Source organism: Anopheles cruzii, chromosome 3, assembly GCF_943734635.1.
Source record: "Anopheles cruzii chromosome 3, idAnoCruzAS_RS32_06, whole genome shotgun sequence".
Taxonomy (NCBI): Eukaryota; Metazoa; Arthropoda; class Insecta; order Diptera; family Culicidae; genus Anopheles; species Anopheles cruzii.
Window position 1 is genome coordinate 27,105,946 of NC_069145.1, and position 22,510 is coordinate 27,128,455.

Below are 22,510 nucleotides of genomic sequence, written 5' to 3' on the forward strand. Positions count from 1 at the left end.
ATGTCCGAAATCGAAGGCGGCAGCTATTGGCGTTATGGAATAGGTGAGTATTATAAGCGTAGTTAACTATTCAATAGACTTATGCTTTTTTTTATATTTTAGAAAAATGCCTTCGGTATGCTTTCCATTCGTTGAATACCCCCCGTACCATCTCGTTAAATATTAGCATAGATGGTATGCAGGTGCACAACAATGGAAAAAAAACTGATGTGACCCATCCAAGTAGACGTCTTCGAAGAGCCAAACTTGGGAGTCTTCTTAGTAGGCGTTTACTATGGATTAGAGAAGCCACGCTGTGTACAATCTTTTCTTGACAGGTTTGCGGACGAGTACAAGGGATTAATGGACACTGGATGCATCATCAATGGACATTTGTTGACCATCGAACATCGTGCGTTTCTATTAGATTCGCCAGCTCGATCCCTTTGTAATGGTAAGTGTAGAATGTATAATGAAAAGAGTAAGGCTGTTCAATAATAATGCCCATTTTGTACTTTTTTAGGAGTTGTATCATGTAATGCGACCCATGGTTGCATTAAATGCCTTGCTGAAAGGAAACTGAATCCAGTAACAGGCGTTGTGACATACCAGCTCGAAGAAGCGGCACCAAGGACAGATGCCGCCTTTAGAGCCCCTAACTGAGTATGAAGGTCATCACCAAGTAGGGCCAGTCCAGGTGGGAGATTATGTAGAAGCGCAAACGGTTAAATCGCCGTTATTGCGCTTAGAAATAGATTTCATAAAATGTTTTGTTACAAGTGATTTGTTGCACCTGTTTCATCATGGTGTAATGAATTACTTTTTAACAGATTTTATTAAAGGTAAAAGGGTAGATCTAGGTGGCGAGACGCCCAAGTACTTAGTTTAGATAATAGATTAGAAAAAGTAGTTTTACCCTGTGAGTTTAACAGGCAAATTCGGCCCCTTTCTTCAATGGCTCATTGGAAAGGGACCGAATTTGTCTCGTTTTGAAATTACGCGGGGGTTGTAATACTTAGAAATTATATACCTAATAGTGATTTGTTATTATTAAAATATTTGCATGTAGCTGTAAAAATTTGCTCAGATTGATATTTGGCCCCGTATGTGAGCAGGGACAATGGAGGAGCCGCTACAAAAGCGAGCTGTACGCAATGTACGACGACCTCACTGTCGTGCAGCGTGTGCGTCTCGCCAGGCTCCGGTGGGCTGGTCATGTTATGAGAATGGCGGACGACGAACCAGCCCGTAAAGTCCACTTAGGCCGTCCGGAGGGACAGAGGGGCGTAGTAGGCCCCGTGTGAGATGGAGAGATTGCATCGACCGGGACGCGATATCGGCCGGTATCCAGATGTGGTGGACGAAGGCTCTCGACCGCGAGCGGTGGAAAGATTCCTTAAAGCAGGCAAAGATCGCTCGACGGTTGTAGCCGAATAAGGAAGTAAGTAGTAAGCTGTAAAAATTTGCTCTAATAATATTTATAAAGATCTGTTGTAAATATTGGTACCACTCCATCGGTGACAAACAAACGACGAGTGCCAGATAAACGATAAGTAAATAAAAAGCTAGATAGCAAACTCACCGATAGAGCGAAAGAGCGAGCGCGACCGCGAGAGCGACCGCGAGAGCGAAAGAGCAGAGAGAGTGGGAGAGAGGAGTGAGTGAACAGAGACGATGAGGATTAGGCGGGCGCCAGATCGAACTAGCCCGCAAAGCAGAGTAGATTAATCTTTATCCGCACGACACTAAAATCGAACGACGACTAAGTGCGATACTAAGTGCGAATCAAAAAGTACTCGTGCGGCGATCTCCACATTATTTAAAATAAACACCGAACTAAAACTCAACAATCAAAATTAATCTAGCGATTTCGTTAACATTCGGCGTGAAGACGTACTATAAGTCTTCACAATTAAAGTGAACAATCGTCAGTTGTTGAATAGTGAAGTGGGTGTAATTGCGAGAGGTCGCTGAAACAAGTTTCGAATAAGCAGCGAAATTTGGCGGCCGCAATGAGCACCAGAAGCAGTGATAGCAACCCGAATCCGGGGACGATGACCGCGACGGCGGAACCTAAGATGGCTGTTACGACAGGGTCTGCGCAAGTAACGGCGGCACCATCGGCTTCCGCGATGCCAGTGAACTCTTTGGCGGCCACGCACCCTAAGCATCCCCAAACCGCACCAGGCAAGAACGAAGACAGCCGCTAGAAGGACGGCACCAGCGCCTGGCCCAGCGACGGCGGTTCGTAAGCTCGCGAGAAAACCTCGCGCCGCTGAGGTGAACAAACCATCACCGGGGAAGATGGCGCCTACTCCCGAGGGAACGATCACCGGGGAAGCAGAGGCGAGAAAGGCTCTCCACCTGTCTCAAATGTAGGCGAAATATAGGATCCTCGGTGAGGAGGCCGAAAGGAGCACATCGGGGAGCCGACAATCCCTGGCGTCCAGCCGGACAAAAGGACTGGATTAACAGTATCGGCGAGCCCCACCACATCTTCTCCGAGGAGGAAAATGCGGAGAGAGTGCAGTCAGTGACCAACGCGAGGGTCAGGTGGACGAGAACACCAGAACCCCAGATATGTTCAACGGCGCTAGAGCGACAATATGAGGCGGAATCATACTCGCTGCCGAGCCACCCCGCAGCATTGGCGATGCATCCAGCATCACTGAGAAGAGAAGGAAGGACGCCAATTAGCGCACCTGGACTGGATCGTCCCTCAGCGACGTTGCCGCACCAACCTGAGCGGAACAGTACAGCTGGGCCCGGTACGAAGATGACTTTCATCTATCTGGTTCTCAGATACAAGCCCGCAAAGCCGTCTCGATGAAGTTGGCGGTCTTCAATGGCGAACCTGAGAGCTGGCCAATGTTTATAGCCGCCTTTCAACATACGACCCAGATGTGCGGGTATACGGCCGAGGCGTAGAACATCGCGAGGCTCCAAAACAGCTTAAAGGGAAAGGCGCTGGACACCGTGCGAGCGTTACTGATGCACCCGGAGAATGTGGACCAGGCCATCGATACGCTGAAGACGAGGTTCGGGCAACCGGAAATCATCATATAATACCATATATCACATCATATAACCCTGCTTCACCAGCTGGTTCAAAAACTAACGCCAGCCCTCAAGCTAACGTGGGCCGAGCAACGAGCGAAAATGGAAGCAGCCAGCCTTGCAGACTTCAGTAGATGGACCTTTACGCTAGCGAAAGCCGTCAACGCTGTTACATACAGGATGCCACGCGCGGCGACTGGGAACGTTAGTGCACATCCCAGATAGCGCGGTAATACCAGCCCACGACGGAACTACAACGAGTATGCCAACGCCCATACGGAGGGAGCGGCTGAACAGTGCCCGCTATGTAAGGCAGACTGCCATGCACTCGCCGAATGTGAACGGTTCCGGCAACAAGGGTGGCGGGCAAAATGGGAATCAGTGAAGAAACATCGAAGGTGTTTTAACTGTCTCGGCCCTATGCACGGGCGCTGCAACCGGACGAGCTGCGTGATAGAGGGTTGCCCCGGAAGACTTCACACGCTGTTACATAGGCCTGAAACAGAGGTAGATGCAAAGAAAACCGATGCCGAAACCGCTATCTGTAACACACATAACATCTCGAACTATGACACACTGCTCAGGTATGTTCCCGTGACGCTCCGGGGAAACAAAACGGTGCAAGCTTACGCCTTTCTGGACGAAGGCTCGACGCTGACGCTCCTGGATCAGGATCTCATTAGGGAAGTAGGCGTCGAGGGGACCAGCAAACCATTACGCCAGTACAACGGCAACCCCGACGAGGACCTGACACAAGCGGAAAAGAGTTATTTCTTGATGAACGGCCTGAACTCGAACCCCACTAAAAAGCTTATGTCGACGGAGGAGGAAAGGCTCTGGCCATGCTAGACCGAATAACCATCCTGAATGAGGAGAAGAACTATATCCGCCAAGTTAGCCCCGAAGAGCTGACACGAGAGAACGCACGAAGATGGTATCTGCCCATCTTCCCGGTGGTAAATCTGAATAAACCGGGCAAGGTCCGTATCGTATGGGACGCAGCCGCCAAATCGTCCGGCGTCGCCTTGAACTCGATGCTATGAATGAAGGGACCCGATCTTCTGTGCTCCTTATTTGGCATACTAGTTAGATTCCGGGCAAAACGTTTCGGGCTATCGGGAGACATAAGGGAGATGTTCCATCAGATCCTCATCCGGCCAGAGGATCAGATAAGTCAGTGCTTCTACTGGATGGACAACGAAGGGAATACCATGACTTACGCAATGTGCGTAATGACGTTTGGGGCCTGCCGTTCGCCAACGACCGCCGCGTTCGTGAAGAATCGGAATGCCGCAAGATTCCAAAACACCCTGCCAGAAGCGTGTAAGGCCATTACGGACTCGCATTACGTAGACGACCTCCTTATCAGCGTCGACACCGAGGAACAAGCCACGCAACTAGCGATCGACATAAAGCATGTTCACCAACAGGGAGGGTTCGAGATTCGAGAGAAGGTGCTGGGAATGTGGTGGAATACCCAGAAGGACACCTTCTCATACAAAGTTGCGTGGGAGCGCATAGACCCTCAGGTCCTGGAGGGGACATCCTGAAAATCCTTCTGCAACAAATCTAGAGATCCCACCAAAGCGAACCCAGCCGACGACGCAGAAAAAGGGAACGGCACACCGGATCTAACGACAGAATGGCGCCAGAAACGACGCCAGTGCAACCAAAAGAGCGAAAGAAACCACAACGTTAAATTTTAGAGGAATAGGAGTGAGCAAGTTCTGGGTAGATCCCAAATAAACACCTTCTTTTAGCGACAGTACTCCCACCGCAACACGGCGTAACTCGGTTCGTTCTCACCGACTACCATAACAAATTCTGGCATCAGAACTATGAGACGGTCGTCAACGAAGTACGCCAGAAGTACCACATATCACACCTACGGCCTGCCCTGAATCGCGTTAGAAGAGACTGCCCGCGCTGTAAAATAAACCGCGCGAACCCAGAGGTACCCTTCATGGCAGACCTTCCCGAGACCCGGCTCGATGCGTATCATCGCCCCTTCACAAACGTAGGGCTGGACTACTTCGGTCCGATGGAGGTTGCCGTCGGCCGGCGAGTCGAGAAGAGAGGGGGGGTATGCTAGCCACGTGTTTAACAACCCGCGCCGTACATATCGAGGTGGTCCATTCCCTGACGAGCAGCTGCTGCGTGATGGCCATCAGAAATAGGATTGCACGCAGGGGTACGCCGGTGCGCATCTACAGTGACCAAGGCACCTACTTCATAGGTGCGAACCGAGAGCTTAGCTCGGCAATGACCTCAAGGGGGCAAGAGGCGATGGCGGAGGAGGCGCGCGGACGCGGAAACGAGTGGCACTTCATCCCCCCTTCAGCACCGCATATGGGCGGCAGTTGGGAACGGCTCATCGGAACGGTCAAGCGTAACCTCATGGCGGTTAGCTCTAAAATCCGACCGACAGACGAAGTGCTGTGGCTCTACCTATCAGGGTTCAAACCATCCTGCTCCGGAGACGCAGTGACTGGCACGCCACGGATGATGTGATGGTCCATCGGTTGACGAAGGCGGGCACCAGCACCGACGGACTGTCGTTTGTTTCATTTAAGGTCGGCATTCCACTACATTTACAATCGTTGTCCCTGTCCCCTAGCACGTGGCCGTCCGCGATTCGTTTTGGCGAATTCGTCCAGCGCGCTGGACCCTCGCCTGATTCTTCCCGTCACTCGATTTTGCGCACTATTGACGATCACCGGCAAACTACCTCCGTAATGGGACACTCCACGGATCACATCTCGGCTGGTCAACGATCCACGTCGGCATAGCGCCGTAGAGCTCCCGTCTCGGCCCCTCACCGCCTCGAAATACTCTCATTACTCTACCAAAATGTTCGTGGTCTTCGGAATAAGACCTCGGAAATGAGACTGGCCTCATCGGAAGCTGAATTTGACGTATTGATGCTTGCTGAAACATGGCTCGACCCGCCACTGCCATCCAACCTCCTATTCGACTCCAACGTTTACAATGTGTACCGATGCGACCGCTCCGAGCTGAATAGCACGAAAGCTAGAGGTGGGGGCGTACTAATCGCCTGCTCGTCCAAGCTTCAATCTTCTCAAATCTGCGTCACTCGGCATTCGCTTGAGATGGTCTGGGTTACTATCACTATAGCCGGCCGGCGTATCTTCCTCGGCGTCACATACATCCCTCCTAACCGCTCATCGGACGAAGGTACTTTCGAGGCCCTTGCTGAGTGTCTGAGTGACATTGTGGCACGAATGGCCAAAAACGATTTGCTCATCCTCGGTGGAGACTTCAACCAAGCGCCGCTTTCCTGGATTGTCTCTCCGTCCACTTCATCTGCCATTCTTCATCCGAACCTGCTCGCTTTCCCCAATTGCTGCTCGGCGTTCATTGGCATGCTGGAACAGTCTCAACTTCTACAAATGAACACGGTCATGAACCATAGGGGAAGAATGCTTGATCTTGGTTCTAGTTAACCCGACCTGTTCGCCGCTATTATCGGTGCAACCTGCTGCGTTCCCGCTTGTCAACATCGATCATTATCACCCGCTACTATCTTTAGCCCTTAAGCTTCCTCCTTCCTCTAATACTGCTAGCTCTACATCTCTTTCTTCTTTTCCCGTCTTCAACTATCGCAAAGCAAACTTCCCCAGATTGTGTGAAATCCTTTCCCACATCGATTGGTCTTTTTTGTTTTTAATGTCCGACAGTTGATGTGGCTGTGGCTCAGTTCAATGAGATCACTATTTCCTCTCTTAATCACTATTTCCACTCGTATCACTCGTCAATGTGCCGTCAAATATTCATCCGAATATTCATCCGACCATTCACACTGTATCCGGACGATCGAGTTATCCTGCTCCTGGACTTGTTACACACACCACTGCAAATAATAGTCGTTTCACTCGCATGGCCTTAAGGTGCCTTGGGGGTCGCAACGCCTCATCCTTGCCCTATCCTGCTCGTTATCAGGTGCTAGGTCTGACGTCTCTCGAAGTAAGGCGTACAATGGCTCAAAACTTGTTCATTGGAGGCCTTCTTATGGGTAGATTCGACGACCCTGGTATTTTGGCTCATACTCCGTTTTACTGTCCTTCCCGTACCTTACGTATTCGTTCCCTCTTCCTCGTTCCCCTCCGCCGTACCCGTCATGGTTCTACGGATCCCTTCCTACGGTGCCTCCGTAGCTTCAACCTAGTGTACCACCTGTTCCCATCCTTCCGTGTCGCCCTCGTCAACTCCCTCAACTCCTACGTTTGGTCTGAGAATTTTTTTAGTATTAAGATTCCGTGTCTAGCCTGACGGCGAACATTGGTTATTGATAAATTAAATTAAATTAAAATTGTAAAAAAGCGCATTAAAAAAAGTGTCTGAGAATGTTGCTTCCTGCTTCCTAACGCGAAAGAAATCATAACGCTATTGGGAAAGGTGAAGGGCCAGAGGCTAGTCGGAAGGCCTAGATATGGAGGGGGGAGGGTGAGAAGACAGTGTTTGCAGGGCCAAAGAGGACCTGCTCGGCTTTGGAAACTGGAGGAATAGGTCAGCGAGCCAAGAGGACTGGAGAGGCGAGATATAAGCGGCTATAGAACGAATCGAGCATTTGCGGCACAATGATCATGATCGTTTCCAATGATCAATTGTCTAAAGCTCTGTCACTTATGCCTGGTGATGCTCTTGACAGTCCTCTACCGACTATTTCTGAGGTTGTTCTAATCAATGTGATCAATGAGATAAAACTTTCATTTAATGCTGGCCCGGATAACATTTTCTCTGCCATCCTTAAAGAGTGTGGGTCAGCGCTGCTTATCCCACTACAGAATCTATTCTCTGTGTTGCAAAATTTTGCAAAAAGTGCAAAGGGGCACTGGGATTCTATGTTTTTGCCACGTGATGCAGTTTCCATTTCAAAGGATAAAGCGGCCAGCCGAAACGGAAAGAGGATTTATCCAATCCTCACAGCAAAACTTATCGCATACGAACGACACGAACAATCAACATCAGGCATATACCGAAACAGTCAATATCGGGGATATACCGATTCCGATTCCTGTATAGTGATTCCGCTGTGATTACTGTACTCATCGGCGTCATGATCTCACAGGATTTTGATGATAAGAAAAAAAATAAAACAGAATTGAGTCAACATTGATTTGAGACACGCGCGCGTAAAAGTGGCTTTGCGGCGAATGCCCCAGTGGAGGCTAGTAAAATGAATTCCGTGCGTTCGAGTAACAGGCGTGCCGATTACATCCATTGATGTTTTTTTCGGAATGACCAACCAAGTTACGGAATAGTACTCCTGTTGGGGAAAGAGGTGGGTTCATCATCATCATCATCATTCCGGATCCCGTAAGTAGATCATTAGACAAATCATAGATAGAAAATCTCAATGTTCCCGAACAGTTAAAGCAACCGTTTGCCCAGCTGCAGGCAAACTATAAGAAACAGTATGCCGAGCTAAACGCAGACTTTATGGAACAGATTGCACATTTATTTTGGGAAACGCCACACAACCCAGGTGAAACAAGTCGGGCATACCTTGTTCGCCATGAAACATCAGTGCAATACAATACATCATCAATACTTCCGGTAGATAGTGCTTTAAAGCTTAATTTACTGGAAGATGCTGTTGCAGATCCCAACTTCCGGTCAATTGTGTGCGACCACTTCTTCTTCTTCTTATTTGGCTCTACAACCGCTGCGCGGTCTTGGCCTGCACCAGAGACAATGTTAATCTCTGGTGCTCTCTCTAACATTTCATTTTTACGGGCGGGATTGTTAGCCCCGCGCCAACCCCCCTACTATCACGCCGGTATCGGAAATCGAAACCATGGCCGGTTGAGTGACAACCGATCCCGGGATTCGAAACCCAGGCCAGCTGCGTGACAGCGAAGAGCACTACCGACTGCTCTATCAGCGGGGAAGAGCGACCACGCCAAAGATTATTTACAAAATCAAGGTATTACCAAGAACTCACGGGCTTATTTCAGTACCGTGGTTGAATCCTTGCTCAAAAAAGATTACGTGAAAAAATGTGCGTGGAAGCGATCAGCTAAAGAACAGGATGAAAGCGATAACCTAATATTTTTGAATAAAAGGCCCTTTATTCTTGACCTTTTATATGACATTAGGAAGAAGACTGGAAAAATAACTGACGTAAGCCAAATTAGGGAAAAACTGAGAAATTATGTCAATAATATTCAAAGACCGCAATAGTAAAAGGTAAAAATTCGCAAGATAGTCAAGGTTAGACAAGGTTAGGTTTGGGTGTTTTTATTTATTTATTTTGTTCTGTTGGTGCTGTGAGCCGACCGTATTGGCCGATCCCGCGCTCACCCGAGAGTGAGTGACCAATCTCGGGTGATGCACCGAAGCGGTGAACCGTCTCGAACCGAGGGCGCTGGCTCCCTCTCTCGACTCCCAACTACGGCGGCGTGCAGCCGCTGGAGATTTACAGCCAATAATAATAAAGCGCGTTAATAAAACGTGTTGAGTTTCTATTAACTCTCGCGCAACAACCCGAACAAATCTAATAGCAGGGAAAACAAAATATGGAGTAATGTTCTTCTTCAACATAAACTGCGCACCATCAGCAGTGCGGACACATGATGATTTCATTAATGGACGAAATACGATGACGACGAAAGTCATCGGAACAGTGACCAACAGTGACGGAACAGTATCAGAAATCCCACACCTAGACTTAATTGAAGACGTTACCGTCGCCGACGATCGGCATCTATTACATCGGTGTAGTGTCGGTGTAGTGGAGACACTGTACACGGCCTTCAAAAACATGGCACTCCAAACAAAACTGTAGGGGTAATGCAACATCTGCGGTTGAAAATGCTTAGTGAGGCAATAGGAAAAGCAAAAATCCCACACGAAAGGAGGGCAGCAGTCGGTCGGACATGGAAAGGCATTCTTGTGGGACACTGATCAACTGATCAGTTTCCCCTGGAAACTGATTGTGGTGATCACTCCACAACGAAGTGTAATGCCTCGGTGCAGAAAAGGGCCCATTTCCGGCAACAGTTGTGGTTGGCAACAGTTACAAGCAACTTCCACAGCCTGGTGCACCTAGTTGAAGAGGTTAAAGACTGTGGTCCTCTGCCGTGTCAGTCGACTCACCCGTTCGAGGACATGCTGCAAAAGCTGGGAAGCAAAGTTGATTTTACCAGAGCAACGAAACCGAACCGAAGTGTATCAGCCTAGTGTAGGCTGGTATTGGAGTAGTAGTATTTAGTGAAGTTAATCAGAGAACAGTAATTTGATTAAATCAAACTAAATTTGAACATTGCAGGAAAGGGTATAGTGAAAAACTGGTGCATCGAGTCGGTTGAAATCGAGTATGACTTGCATGTCGATGAAGTCCCGCTGCGCAGAGAGGCAACACCCGTTGGTGCTGGACGAAAAGTCTGGGCCATCCTGGCACGGTTGCACAACCGCCCGGCACCACCTGGCCACCTCTTTGTGGTAGGCATACATTACGGTGGAACGCCAAAGTGTGCGGAATTTTTGGGACCGATCACCGAGGAGGCGATACGGTCGTACACCTCGCACCAACCGATAAAGGGAAAGATCGTACGCGTGTCACTTCGAGTGGTCACCTCGATGTCAGAGCAAGGACTTTTATTAAAGGGACGGCCGAAGCAACAGCGTATTACGAGTGCATGAAGTGCACCTTAAAAGGAGACGGGAAACGTAAGCCACGAGCGGTTTGCTTCTGCAAATGGGAAGGATACGCCCCAAAAACATGGGAACCATTCGTGTCTGATGAGCCCCACGTAGAGTATGTGCGTACCGGAGGAGCGATTACGCCTTTTGCTTTGTTTCCAAGCGACGTCGTATGATACGTTATTACTGGCGATGATCGCCATTTGTTACACCTCGGCGCAGCACGAAATCTGTTTAACGCGTTTGTCGACGGTGATTCAAAATACCCGAAAATGACGGCATAGCGCAAGCGGATATTTTTGGGATGGTTAAGCAATGTCCGGTTGCCGGAAGAAAGGCAACAATTAGGGAGTAATGTACAATTTTGGACTCAATTTTGGACCGCATCATAAGTTTGAAAGGGCAAATCCGTGGAGGTGCCTACAAAAACTATCGCCGCTTGCATTTGGCTGTTGCCATATGCAACAATACACGATATTTTGGATGTTTGGACTACGCACAGCGATTGCTGCTGGATTACGTAAAAAACCACGACAACATTTTCGGTCATGTTACGAACAACTTCCACAGCCTGGTGCACTTAGTTGAATAGGTTGAAGACTTTGGTCCTCTGCCGTGTCAGTCGACTCACCCGTTCGAGGACATGCTGCAAAAGCTGGGAAGCAAAGTTGATTTTACCAGAGCAACGAAACCGAACCGAAGTGTATCAGCCTAGTGTAGGCTGGTATTGGAGTAGTACTATTTAGTGAAGTTAATCAGAGAACAGTAATTTGATTAAATCAAACTAAATTTGAACATTGCAGGAAAGGGTATAGTGAAAAACTGGTGCATCGAGTCGGTTGAAATCGAGTATGACTTGCATGTCGATGAAGTCCCGCTGCGCAGAGAGGCAACACCCGTTGGTGCTGGACGAAAAGTCTGGGCCATCCTGGCACGGTTGCACAACCGCCCGGCACCACCTGGCCACCTCTTTGTGGTAGGCATACATTACGGTGGAACGCCAAAGTGTGCGGAATTTTTGGGACCGATCACCGAGGAGGCGATACGGTCGTACACCTCGCACCAACAGATAAAGGGAAAGATCGTACGCGTGTCACTCGAGTGGTCACCTCGATGTCAGAGCAAGGACTTTTATTAAAGGGACGGCCGAAGCAACAGCGTATTACGAGTGCATGAAGTGCACCTTAAAAGGAGACGGGAAACGTAAGCCACGAGCGGTTTGCTTCTGCAAATGGGAAGGATACGCCCCAAAAACATGGGAACCATTCGTGTCTGATGAGCCCCACGTAGAGTATGTGCGTACCGGAGGAGCGATTACGCCTTTTGCTTTGTTTCCAAGCGACGTCGTATGATACGTTATTACTGGCGATGATCGCCATTTGTTACACCTCGGCGCAGCACGAAATCTGTTTAACGCGTTTGTCGACGGTGATTTAAAATACCCGAAAATGACGGCATAGCGCAAGCGGATATTTTTGGGATGGTTAAGCAATGTCCGGTTGCCGGAAGAAAGGCAACAATTAGGGAGTAATGTACAATTTTGGACTCAATTTTGGACCGCATCATAAGTTTGAAAGGGCAAATCCGTGGAGGTGCCTACAAAAACTATCGCCGCTTGCATTTGGCTGTTGCCATATGCAACAATACACGATATTTTGGATGTTTGGACTACGCACAGCGATTGCTGCTGGATTACGTAAAAAACCACGACAACATTTTCGGTCATGTTACGAACAACTTCCACAGCCTGGTGCACTTAGTTGAATAGGTTGAAGACTTTGGTCCTCTGCCGTGTCAGTCGACTCACCCGTTCGAGGACATGCTGCAAAAGCTGGGAAGCAAAGTTGATTTTACCAGAGCAACGAAACCGAACCGAAGTGTATCAGCCTAGTGTAGGCTGGTATTGGAGTAGTACTATTTAGTGAAGTTAATCAGAGAACAGTAATTTGATTAAATCAAACTAAATTTGAACATTGCAGGAAAGGGTATAGTGAAAAACTGGTGCATCGAGTCGGTTGAAATCGAGTATGACTTGCATGTCGATGAAGTCCCGCTGCGCAGAGAGGCAACACCCGTTGGTGCTGGACGAAAAGTCTGGGCCATCCTGGCACGGTTGCACAACCGCCCGGCACCACCTGGCCACCTCTTTGTGGTAGGCATACATTACGGTGGAACGCCAAAGTGTGCGGAATTTTTGGGACCGATCACCGAGGAGGCGATACGGTCGTACACCTCGCACCAACAGATAAAGGGAAAGATCGTACGCGTGTCACCTCGAGTGGTCACCTCGATGTCAGAGCAAGGACTTTTATTAAAGGGACGGCCGAAGCAACAGCGTATTACGAGTGCATGAAGTGCACCTTAAAAGGAGACGGGAAACGTAAGCCACGAGCGGTTTGCTTCTGCAAATGGGAAGGATACGCCCCAAAAACATGGGAACCATTCGTGTCTGATGAGCCCCACGTAGAGTATGTGCGTACCGGAGGAGCGATTACGCCTTTTGCTTTGTTTCCAAGCGACGTCGTATGATACGTTATTACTGGCGATGATCGCCATTTGTTACACCTCGGCGCAGCACGAAATCTGTTTAACGCGTTTGTCGACGGTGATTTAAAATACCCGAAAATGACGGCATAGCGGAAGCGGATATTTTTGGGATGGTTAAGCAATGTCCGGTTGCCGGAAGAAAGGCAACAATTAGGGAGTAATGTACAATTTTGGACTCAATTTTGGACCGCATCATAAGTTTGAAAGGGCAAATCCGTGGAGGTGCCTACAAAAACTATCGCCGCTTGCATTTGGCTGTTGCCATATGCAACAATACACGATATTTTGGATGTTTGGACTACGCACAGCGATTGCTGCTGGATTACGTAAAAAACCACGACAACATTTTCGGTCATGTTACGAACAACTTCCACAGCCTGGTGCACTTAGTTGAATAGGTTGAACACTTTGGTCCTCTGCCGTGTCAGTCGACTCACCCGTTCGAGGACATGCTGCAAAAGCTGGGAAGCAAAGTTGATTTTACCAGAGCAACGAAACCGAACCGAAGTGTATCAGCCTAGTGTAGGCTGGTATTGGAGTAGTGTAATAAGTAGTGTATGTATTAGTATAAGCGTGTGTTAGTATTCCGTGTAACCGAACTACCGAACAAACGAATTACAGGCCAGTCTAGTCGAGACCGTCAAGGATGCAACAGCCTGTAGCGTCGTGAATCAATGTACGCGGATCCTGGTACGCCCCTCCCACGTGAGCCAGTGCTCCAAGACCAACGGAAGAGAATTCGGAATGATTTCGCATTGACACTCGAAACCAAATCCGATTATAGGGGCAGCTGGTTTTTGGCGAAGAGCGAAGGCTCAAGCAATGTCCTAGTGGTTAAAGGGCGTTAAAGGGCGTTTTTAAGGGCTACGGGTGGTAATGTGTAGTCAGTCGAACAAGTCGGCGAATATGAACATCCGGGGAAATATGTACCACAGGATTTGAATGTCTTTCACGCACCAGATAAACGCAATCTCCACGCAATTTAATGTTATAAGCTGGAGGGGATAATTTGCAAACTGGCTGTGTTTACAATTAGCAAGGCCTTAAGTTTCGTGCCCATGCCTGAATCTTTGAAACGACGTTGTTAGGTTGTGTTTGTTTTTTTTGTTGGGGCCTTGAGCCTTGAGGCTCATTGACATAACGTTTTACAAATAAATCAGAATTATCAGAATTATTATAAATTATCAGAATTGATTATCAGAAAGGTCACCCCGGACCTGGTGGCATCCCAAGCTGCCACGCTCTCTAGTGATCGATGGCCTTAGGATTCCGATTCAACGGCCGTTTGTACCAAAGCTGTCGACGTGCGTTAAGTGCAATAGGATCGGGCAGGCTACAAACTACAAGCAATCCTGTGGAAAGTGCCGTGGTGATCACTCCACAACGAAGTGTAATGCCTCGGTGCAGAAAAGGGTCCATTTCCGGCAACAGTGGCACGCAATCACTGAGTGCCCTGTATACCGATAGAAAAGAGCCAAGAATAGGAAGGCAGTCAGTGCGCAACAAAACGGCAACATTCTTGCAAATACAAAATACACTCATACCAACCAAAACCTTCTACATGTTGAAAACGGGGACCGTATTAGAGTACTCGCATAGTGAACCGCGAGAAGATAACAAATGGCAAACATTCAGATTCGATAGTTACAATGAGCGAATAAATTTGCGCTGTAAAGCTCTTGCTCGAGTGCTAAAACTACTCTATGCTCGAGCAAATCGCTGGCAAATTCAGCAACAATCTGGGAAAGTTAAAACGAAAAAGTGAAAAAGAAAGGGAAAGCGGCAAGTGGAAGAGAGAGGTATTGGTAAGTTTGTACGATGGATACTGTCGATGTAAACTCTTACAAAATTTAATTTGTCCATTTATTTGCCGTGCCTTACCCTAGCCAACATTCCATGTTCTCCTTGAGAGTACAGGTGGAATTGTCTGGTGTACCCTGACGGAGCTGTCGAGGGTATTGGTAAGTTTTTACGATAGTTAGTTGAGATATTTACAGTTATTAATGTTTATTATCCTTTTATTTGCAGTGCCAAAGCCTAACGAATCCACGTAAAAGCGCACGGTCGAGCTCGGTAACCGTTGGGTAGCGACCTTCCTGAATGTCTGTAAAAGATGGGTACTGCTCGATGAATGTTGTAACACGCCAACCGGTGATCCTACCCAACAAGCACTACCTGACACATCTCATCTTTGATGACTATCACCGGCGGTTCCACCATCAGAGTCACGAAACGGGGGTGAACGAGGTTAGGCAGAGCTTCCGGATCCCGTGACTTTGAACTGCGGTCGCCAGAGTGCGCAAGAACTGTCAAAAGCGCAAAAATATCTCAACGTGCACATCGAGGTGGCGCATTCCCTCACAAACCGCTCCTGCACCATGGCATTGAGGAACATGATCGCACGGCGAGGAACCCCGACCCAATTATGCAGCGATCGAGGCACTAACTTTGTGGGCGCCAACAAAGAGATGGAAAGTGCACTGAGATCCGAAGACCAGGGGGCGTTAGCTGAAGGCGGCCGTAGCATTGGAAACGAGTGGCTGTTCATTCCACCCTCAACCCCGCACATGGGAGAAAGCTGGGAACGCCTTATGAGGACGGTCACGCAGAACCTCCTGAGGGTCAGCGCACGGGCAAGACTGACGGAGCAGGTTCTCCGTAACACCCTCACGGAGATCGAAAACATCATAAACTGTTGGGCCTTGAACCTTCTGCTCCCTTCTTCGCGCCTCTGCCGCCCCTAGCATTTAAGGCCTTAGTACGTAAGCTTCAATTTATAAAGCCATCGGCAAACAATTGTAAATAAATATGAAAATATGAAATAGAACGTGTACCGAGATAGAACCGGGAACTGAGCGACAGAACGTGAACCGAGATAGAACCGTGCAGAGTTAGCGACAGAACCAGCAAAGAGACTTACATTTTTGAGCTCCACAGATAGAACAAGAAGCTACAAAAAAGGTTGAGGCTTGTACGTCGCGTAAAGTAAACATTATAACTTTATATGGAAATAAAGTTGACAAGAAACTGTGCCCAAGAAGTCTTGAGCACGCGTCGTGGTAAGACCAGATCTGACTGGTTCGACAATGAGTGTAGGCATGTGACAAAAAGAAAAAACATTGGGTACAAAGCAATGATAGACAGGCGCAGGACGCGGGACAGCGTAAAGGAATATAAGACGCTCAGGAGAATAGAGAAACAAGTTCACAAGAAAAAGAATGGATTTCGGGAATAGCAAAAAAATACAAGAACTTGAAGATCAACTTAGCTGAAGCATTGCGCATTAAACCAAACTCGGCGCGCTCGGTGCCGACCCAGCCGATGAGCAAACCGGTGCTTCGACGGGTTTTCGGGCGACGGTGTCGACACTAAGCTCGGTAAAATCTAGGGCAACATTGTTGTCCTAGCCGTGGATATGACGCCTTCAAATGCAATGGCGAAACCGTAAAAAAACGTTTTTAAAAGTTGGAAAAAGAGTGGTTTATATGCTCACGATTCTTGTAGGCATGCTTGTGAAGATCCTGCAGCAGCAGCAGATGCGGCATCGGGCAACGGTGCAACGTCTCTAAAAATGAGAAACAATTTATTTAAAAAAAACAAATAAAGCTTCGCTATGTTACACAAAGTAGAAATACGTTACCTGCTAGTTCATGGAGTGCTTCGGGTGTTTCACGATCCGATCCGGATCCATTGTCGTGTTGTCGTCCGACGACGAGCGTTGCTGATTACTTCAGTAACGGGGCCTGCAATAATTATTTATCTTATCAAATCAGACAAATCATGCCCTGTCCAAATCATTCAGTCAATCAGATAACCGAAACCGGAAGGACCTTCGTAGTCTTTCGCAAACCGTCCTCGACAATGTAAACAAACATTCGACTTTCTTATGCTTATTCGATCGGTAGGAGAGCGCGAGGAATCAAAGCGTAAAGTAGCGCCAGAACACACCCCTGTCAACTAGGAGCAGTCTGGAAGAAAGTGTCACGAGCGCCGGATAAAGTCTCTGCTAAGTGAAGGGAGGCCATTTCACGTTCGATCGCGGCTGATACTTAACTTCATCATTATCAACGTACAAGCAGCAGCGGCAACTTATGTGGACCGCGTGGTATCGACCGTGAACCGAACTTTGGCACACGCATCACACGTAAAATGGCGTGATGGCGGCAGCGATCGCACATCGTCATCACCCTAGCCTTTTCTATCTAACTCGTACTCACTCACATCAACTCGAATCGTTGGATCGTCGGATGTGTTGGAGCGGATGAAACCTACGATCCAACTCGCCTCGTTTGCGGACATCACCGGGGAACACACACGCGACCGATCGGTAAACCGCACGAACCACAAATAACGATCCGCCGGGACTGTACCCCGCAATCACTGCCACCAATACTAGCTTCTGTTGCGAAACGCCGGACAGAAACCTAACTGCGACCGCTGTTGATATGTCGCCCAGTCCACAAATTAAGGCTTCTGCTCCCGTTGCTTCGGTCGTCTACCATAGCCGGTCTGCACCCGAATGTATCCACCAAAGCAATTAGTTAGCCTAGCGATGACCGAATACTGATGAGATTGCCTCGGGACAGAACAAAGCTCTCTTTGTCTATCAGGTCTTTTACGTTCGGGGTATGCGTCGCTTAAGGACGTTGCTATTCTTCGCAGCACGGAGCCATGCGGTGCGGCACAGGCCTTGATTGTGTTCGAGCAGATGTGGATTCGGGTGCAATTAGGTCCCTGTATCTTTTTTATTTTCACTATAGTGTACTGCATAGGGCAGTTCTCGTCATATGAGTCTCGCTCAGGTGAACTGAATTTCTTTACAAAAATAAAATGTCATCCCATCGTGACCGTCGTCCGCCCATTATTTTATACTCGCAAAATAAGGCGATGCACTAGCAGTAGCAACTGATGTGCTTTATAGCGGGAGCCAGGCCCGAACGGTACAGGGGGCAAACTATATAGACCGCACGGTACCGAACGCGTGTTAAACTTTGGAAGAAAGGATAACGGCGCCAGAGAGGGACTGAAGAACGATCAGAACGTTTTCGGAAGAATTTGCAGAAAGCACTAGTGTGTCCACTCGTCCACTCCACCAGTTCGAACAAGCGCGAAAGCCTAAAGTGCGTGTAATGACACTATCTACCTGCTTGATGCAAAGAAAATGATCGTGATCAAACGAACCTAAACTCTTTGATTTGAAGCGAGGGCACGACTAACCGGCACTGGCTACGATCCGGCATTTGGTACACTTTGTGACCATGCACACCGGCCGAAGTGAAACTGGCTATGATCGCCGTCGTAGTTGTCGCTGTGTGCACATTGCTGCCTGGCATTTTTGGAAACAACTTCCTTTCCTTTTTTCCTTCATCACGATTGACCCGCAAGGAAAGAAGACTTCGAAAACACAATGAAAACGTCGAATGTGATATTCGAACTAGTCTCATGACCATGCTTGCTCGTGAGGCCCCTTCGAGTCATGCATCAATTCCCAGTCGAGATTTAATAAACCGGAATAAAGAGACAAAAGATATACACACACGTGTTTTTCGCTAACGATGTTGATGCCTGCCCGTCCGCAAAGACGCGCTTCTTAAAACTACGCTTCGTCGAATTAATTAATATAGCGTAGTAATAAAATTGCACATTTAATATAAAAAATTAAAAAAAGGTTTATTGTACATACCTGTGTTCATGCCCTCCTGTGGAATCGTGTCCATTTCCCAGAGAAATATAGATCCAACTTCCAGCAGGGGCGAGTGGCACTTTTAACAATAAAATTACACGTTTATACATGGTTTCTTCGTTGCTTCACTGCGTGTATTCACTCGGGCACGTGGTTTTGGACACGGAGTTTTTTAAACACGGAATGTCAAAATGTTGCTTTTATAAATCCAACCGATTTTTGTACCTAACTTTGAACCTTCAAACCTAACTTTGATGACGATCCTCACACCCGAGTCAAACTACGAAAATCCCGACCACGAATCACTTTTACACCTACCTAGGTGTGCGTGCGATCTTTCGATATCCGGTTAATCTGTTCATACGGCACGATGACATTTCCAAGCGTTACGAAACGTTATGTCCGTTTGACGGTTTGTGAGCGTTACGCTACGCTGTTATAAATGGTGTAATTAATCAATTAATTAATTAATAATTAGTAAATTATAATTATGATCAATAATAACACATCGTTCAATAAGGCCCGGGACTGTTTTTTTTTTCATTTTTTCATTCATTTCATAGTTTTTCATAGTTTTCATTTGAAACATTTCATAGCCGGTCTCGGGACTTATTGAAAGATTTGAAATATTAGTGATTATAATTTTTCATAATATAATAACTCTAATCAACTTAATAACGGCCTGAATGTTTTCACATAATTTCATACTAATGTAACTTGTTCACTTTAAACAATTTCACCATACTAACTTTGTTGTCACTTACACTAGGGTGGAGATATCTTCCGAAATTATTTTCGTTCGTTCGCAGTAGACTTTTGTATTGTACAACGTTCTTTGTACCTCAACGTTGCTAAGCTACCGAAGCCACGTTCTGCGTGGTCATTGAGTAACCCTGTTTGCTATGCTCAGCATAATGGCTGAGGTTGCATGTCTGTATTTATGCTTATCACATTTTCATTAATACATTCTGTTACATGTATTAAGCTTAAACTTTGCAAGGATAAATATAGTATGTTTGAAAAAAAATCGAAGGAAAAGGATGTTAGATTTGGGGCTACTTCTTCACATTTCATCAAACATATTTCCTGCTACCATAAAAACCAACCAACGAAGTCTAATCTCAATAAAGAATTTCTTCGAACTAAAATAATTGCTGTCTCAACGAACGGTTGTTTTCGTTAATAATTTGGCGTGAAATGGAACACGTTTTTAAACGATTTGTTTCATGCTCTGAATCCCAAATGACTTCCACGCTTCATCGGCAGGCTTTAAATGCTTAGCATGAGGGTGCTACTTGGAGGCCATATCAGACCGGTTCCAATCGATCAGATAGTGACGAACCGCGGCCAACTGGAGATCGCTGATATCTAGCTGTGGCAGCAGTTGATCTTCAAATTGCGGTTGTCGGCGGTGCATTTCTGTCCAACCTACAGTGCAATGGAGTTTTGTAGGCTTTTCATACTTCTAGTGCTCATCAGTGAATTGTTTTGTGATGCACCTAATGATACAACAGTCGTCGAATCGAGGGTGCTCGAAGAAAGAAACGTTTCCTTCTCTTCACGCCCGGTCGATGATTTTGGCAAGTGAAACACAATTACAATTTGAAGCCAGAGAACTCTGACCTGCTCAATCGCTTCACAGCTGACTTCGTCCTTTCGGCAAAGCGCTGGTGTTTCAGGGCCCAACCGGTCTGAATCTGATCGGTGAGATGGATCTTTACCTGCCACTTCCGGACTTCAAATATCAGGCATCGAAGCTAAGCTCGGCAAGATAGCGATGTACCCTCCGGAGCCACCAAAAAAACGTCCACCGCCACCACCAACTCCAGCTCCGCCTTCGGCTCCACCCCATGATCACCATCACGATGGTGGCGAACTAACGTCGGACGAGGTGGCGCAATATCTGAAGGATCATCCTGAAACGTGGGTACCGCCCGGTTGGGGTAAAGAACGAGCCGATTGGAATGTGGACCACCTGCAGTACTCTTCACCGTACTGGGCACCACCCCGGACGGAACCAATGTCTCCCGTTCTCGATCGGTACCTGGGCAGCTATGACGGCGGAACAGGTTCGGGATACTACGGATGGAGTGGCGCACAATCGGAGGCCAGGTATCGCCGTTCGGTACTGGAGTCGATGGTGCTCCACGGTGTGGAGGAGGAGGATCGCGAACGGAACCGGTGGCTCAGTGGAGAAGCGTTCAACATCAGTCAGCACAGCGACTGGGAGCACTTCCATCACTACCGCGATCGACGGGCTCTTTTCAGTCAGCTTGAGGACACCATTGGATCGTTGTACGTAAGCAGCTTTTAATGGTAAAGATTCGTTGCTCAAGCGTGCTTCTTGCTCCACAGAACTGGATTCCACATGAAAGAGTGCATTTTGCGAAGCATCTGCGAGGCGAAGCACATGCTCCCTCCTCCGGGACGCTCGATGACGCTGGACATCTTCAGGGTGCTCTTTAGGTTAGTCGTTTAACTGCTTCCAAAACGACAAGACTTTCGAATGGTTTCTGTATTTCAGTTACCCCCTGAAGGAGGCCTCGACGATGACTACAGCAATGCGATGCGCGACGAGAACACCAATTGCCGACAAAAGTACGGTGTGGGATGTCCGATGAGTTTACTCGATTTGATCATGTTTGGTCGGTTTGAACCATAACGCTTGAAGCATCATCGGTTAGCGGAAGAATGTTACTTTATTTTTATTTTATGTTAAAAATACTTAGTTGACAATAAATGCACTTGAAATGCGAATCACATAAACCCGTACGGTGTCGAATACTTTCCGAGGGCGAGCTCAAGCAACGAAAACCGACAGTTGGCGTACAGAGACTGACAGGCGCCCATGTTTTTACCCTTACGGTGTGCCTCGTCGTACAGCTTATGGTCACTGTGCTCGTGGGAAAGCACCTTCGACTTCGGGTAGCTGAACAGGGTGCGCAGCATTTCGGCAATCATATTATTGCCCTTTCGCCCGAAGTACTGCGAGCTCTCGCACAGCGCCCTCAGAATGCAATCCCGACCATCGTAGCCCATACTGAAAGCGAGAGATTAGGAACGCTTGGAAAATTCCGCTCAGTCAATCCGCTGGAACCGAAGGCACTCACTTGTTCATGATCACCTCCAGCTTCTGGTAGAGATCGCGACGATTTCGTCGCTGAACCATCGGCTTCGGCTCGGCCATTTCCTGCACGAAGCTAATCGTCTGGTTGGGCAAGTTGTACGCGATGCCCCAGTTCAGGGCCCAACTCACCATCTGATAGTTCGGGTTACCGTATATACCGATCGTCATGCAGACCGCAACCTGTGGTCCGGAGTAGCGTAAGCATCTGGCTCTGGGGAGACACGCTGGGACTTACCGAAATACTTGACCCCTCCGGAAACACCACGAAGCGTTTCCTTCTCGACAACACCTTCTCCCGTTCCGTGCCCTTCCACACGTCGTTCAGTGGCGCTGCTGCACTGGCCGTTCCGTTCACCTCCAAATCCACCGAATCCAATCCCGCCAAGACTGTCGCTTCGGCCGAGAAGACCGTCACGACCACGGCTACTAACGGCGAGTACCTCATCTGGTAC

The 22,510-nt window shown here is 47.9% G+C and overlaps 1 protein-coding gene and 2 pseudogenes across 1 annotated transcript in view; 2 read left to right on the forward strand and 1 right to left on the reverse strand.

Moving 5' to 3' along the window:
• Positions 1 to 1,071, forward strand: LOC128270136 (uncharacterized; annotated as a pseudogene).
• Positions 1,072 to 20,586: 19,515 nt separating this feature from the next.
• Positions 20,587 to 21,593, forward strand: LOC128270137 (uncharacterized; annotated as a pseudogene).
• Positions 21,594 to 21,688: 95 nt separating this feature from the next.
• LOC128270138 (uncharacterized) overlaps positions 21,689 to 22,510 on the reverse strand; it is a 9,424-nt gene continuing 8,602 nt past the window's right edge. Inside the window, exons 5-7 of the mRNA XM_053007541.1 lie at positions 22,294 to 22,484; positions 22,042 to 22,238; positions 21,689 to 21,971 (exon numbers count right to left, since the gene is read on the reverse strand). Coding sequence (XP_052863501.1) covers positions 21,689 to 21,971; positions 22,042 to 22,238; positions 22,294 to 22,484 — 671 coding nt within the window. The remainder of the gene's footprint in view (positions 21,972 to 22,041; positions 22,239 to 22,293; positions 22,485 to 22,510) is intronic.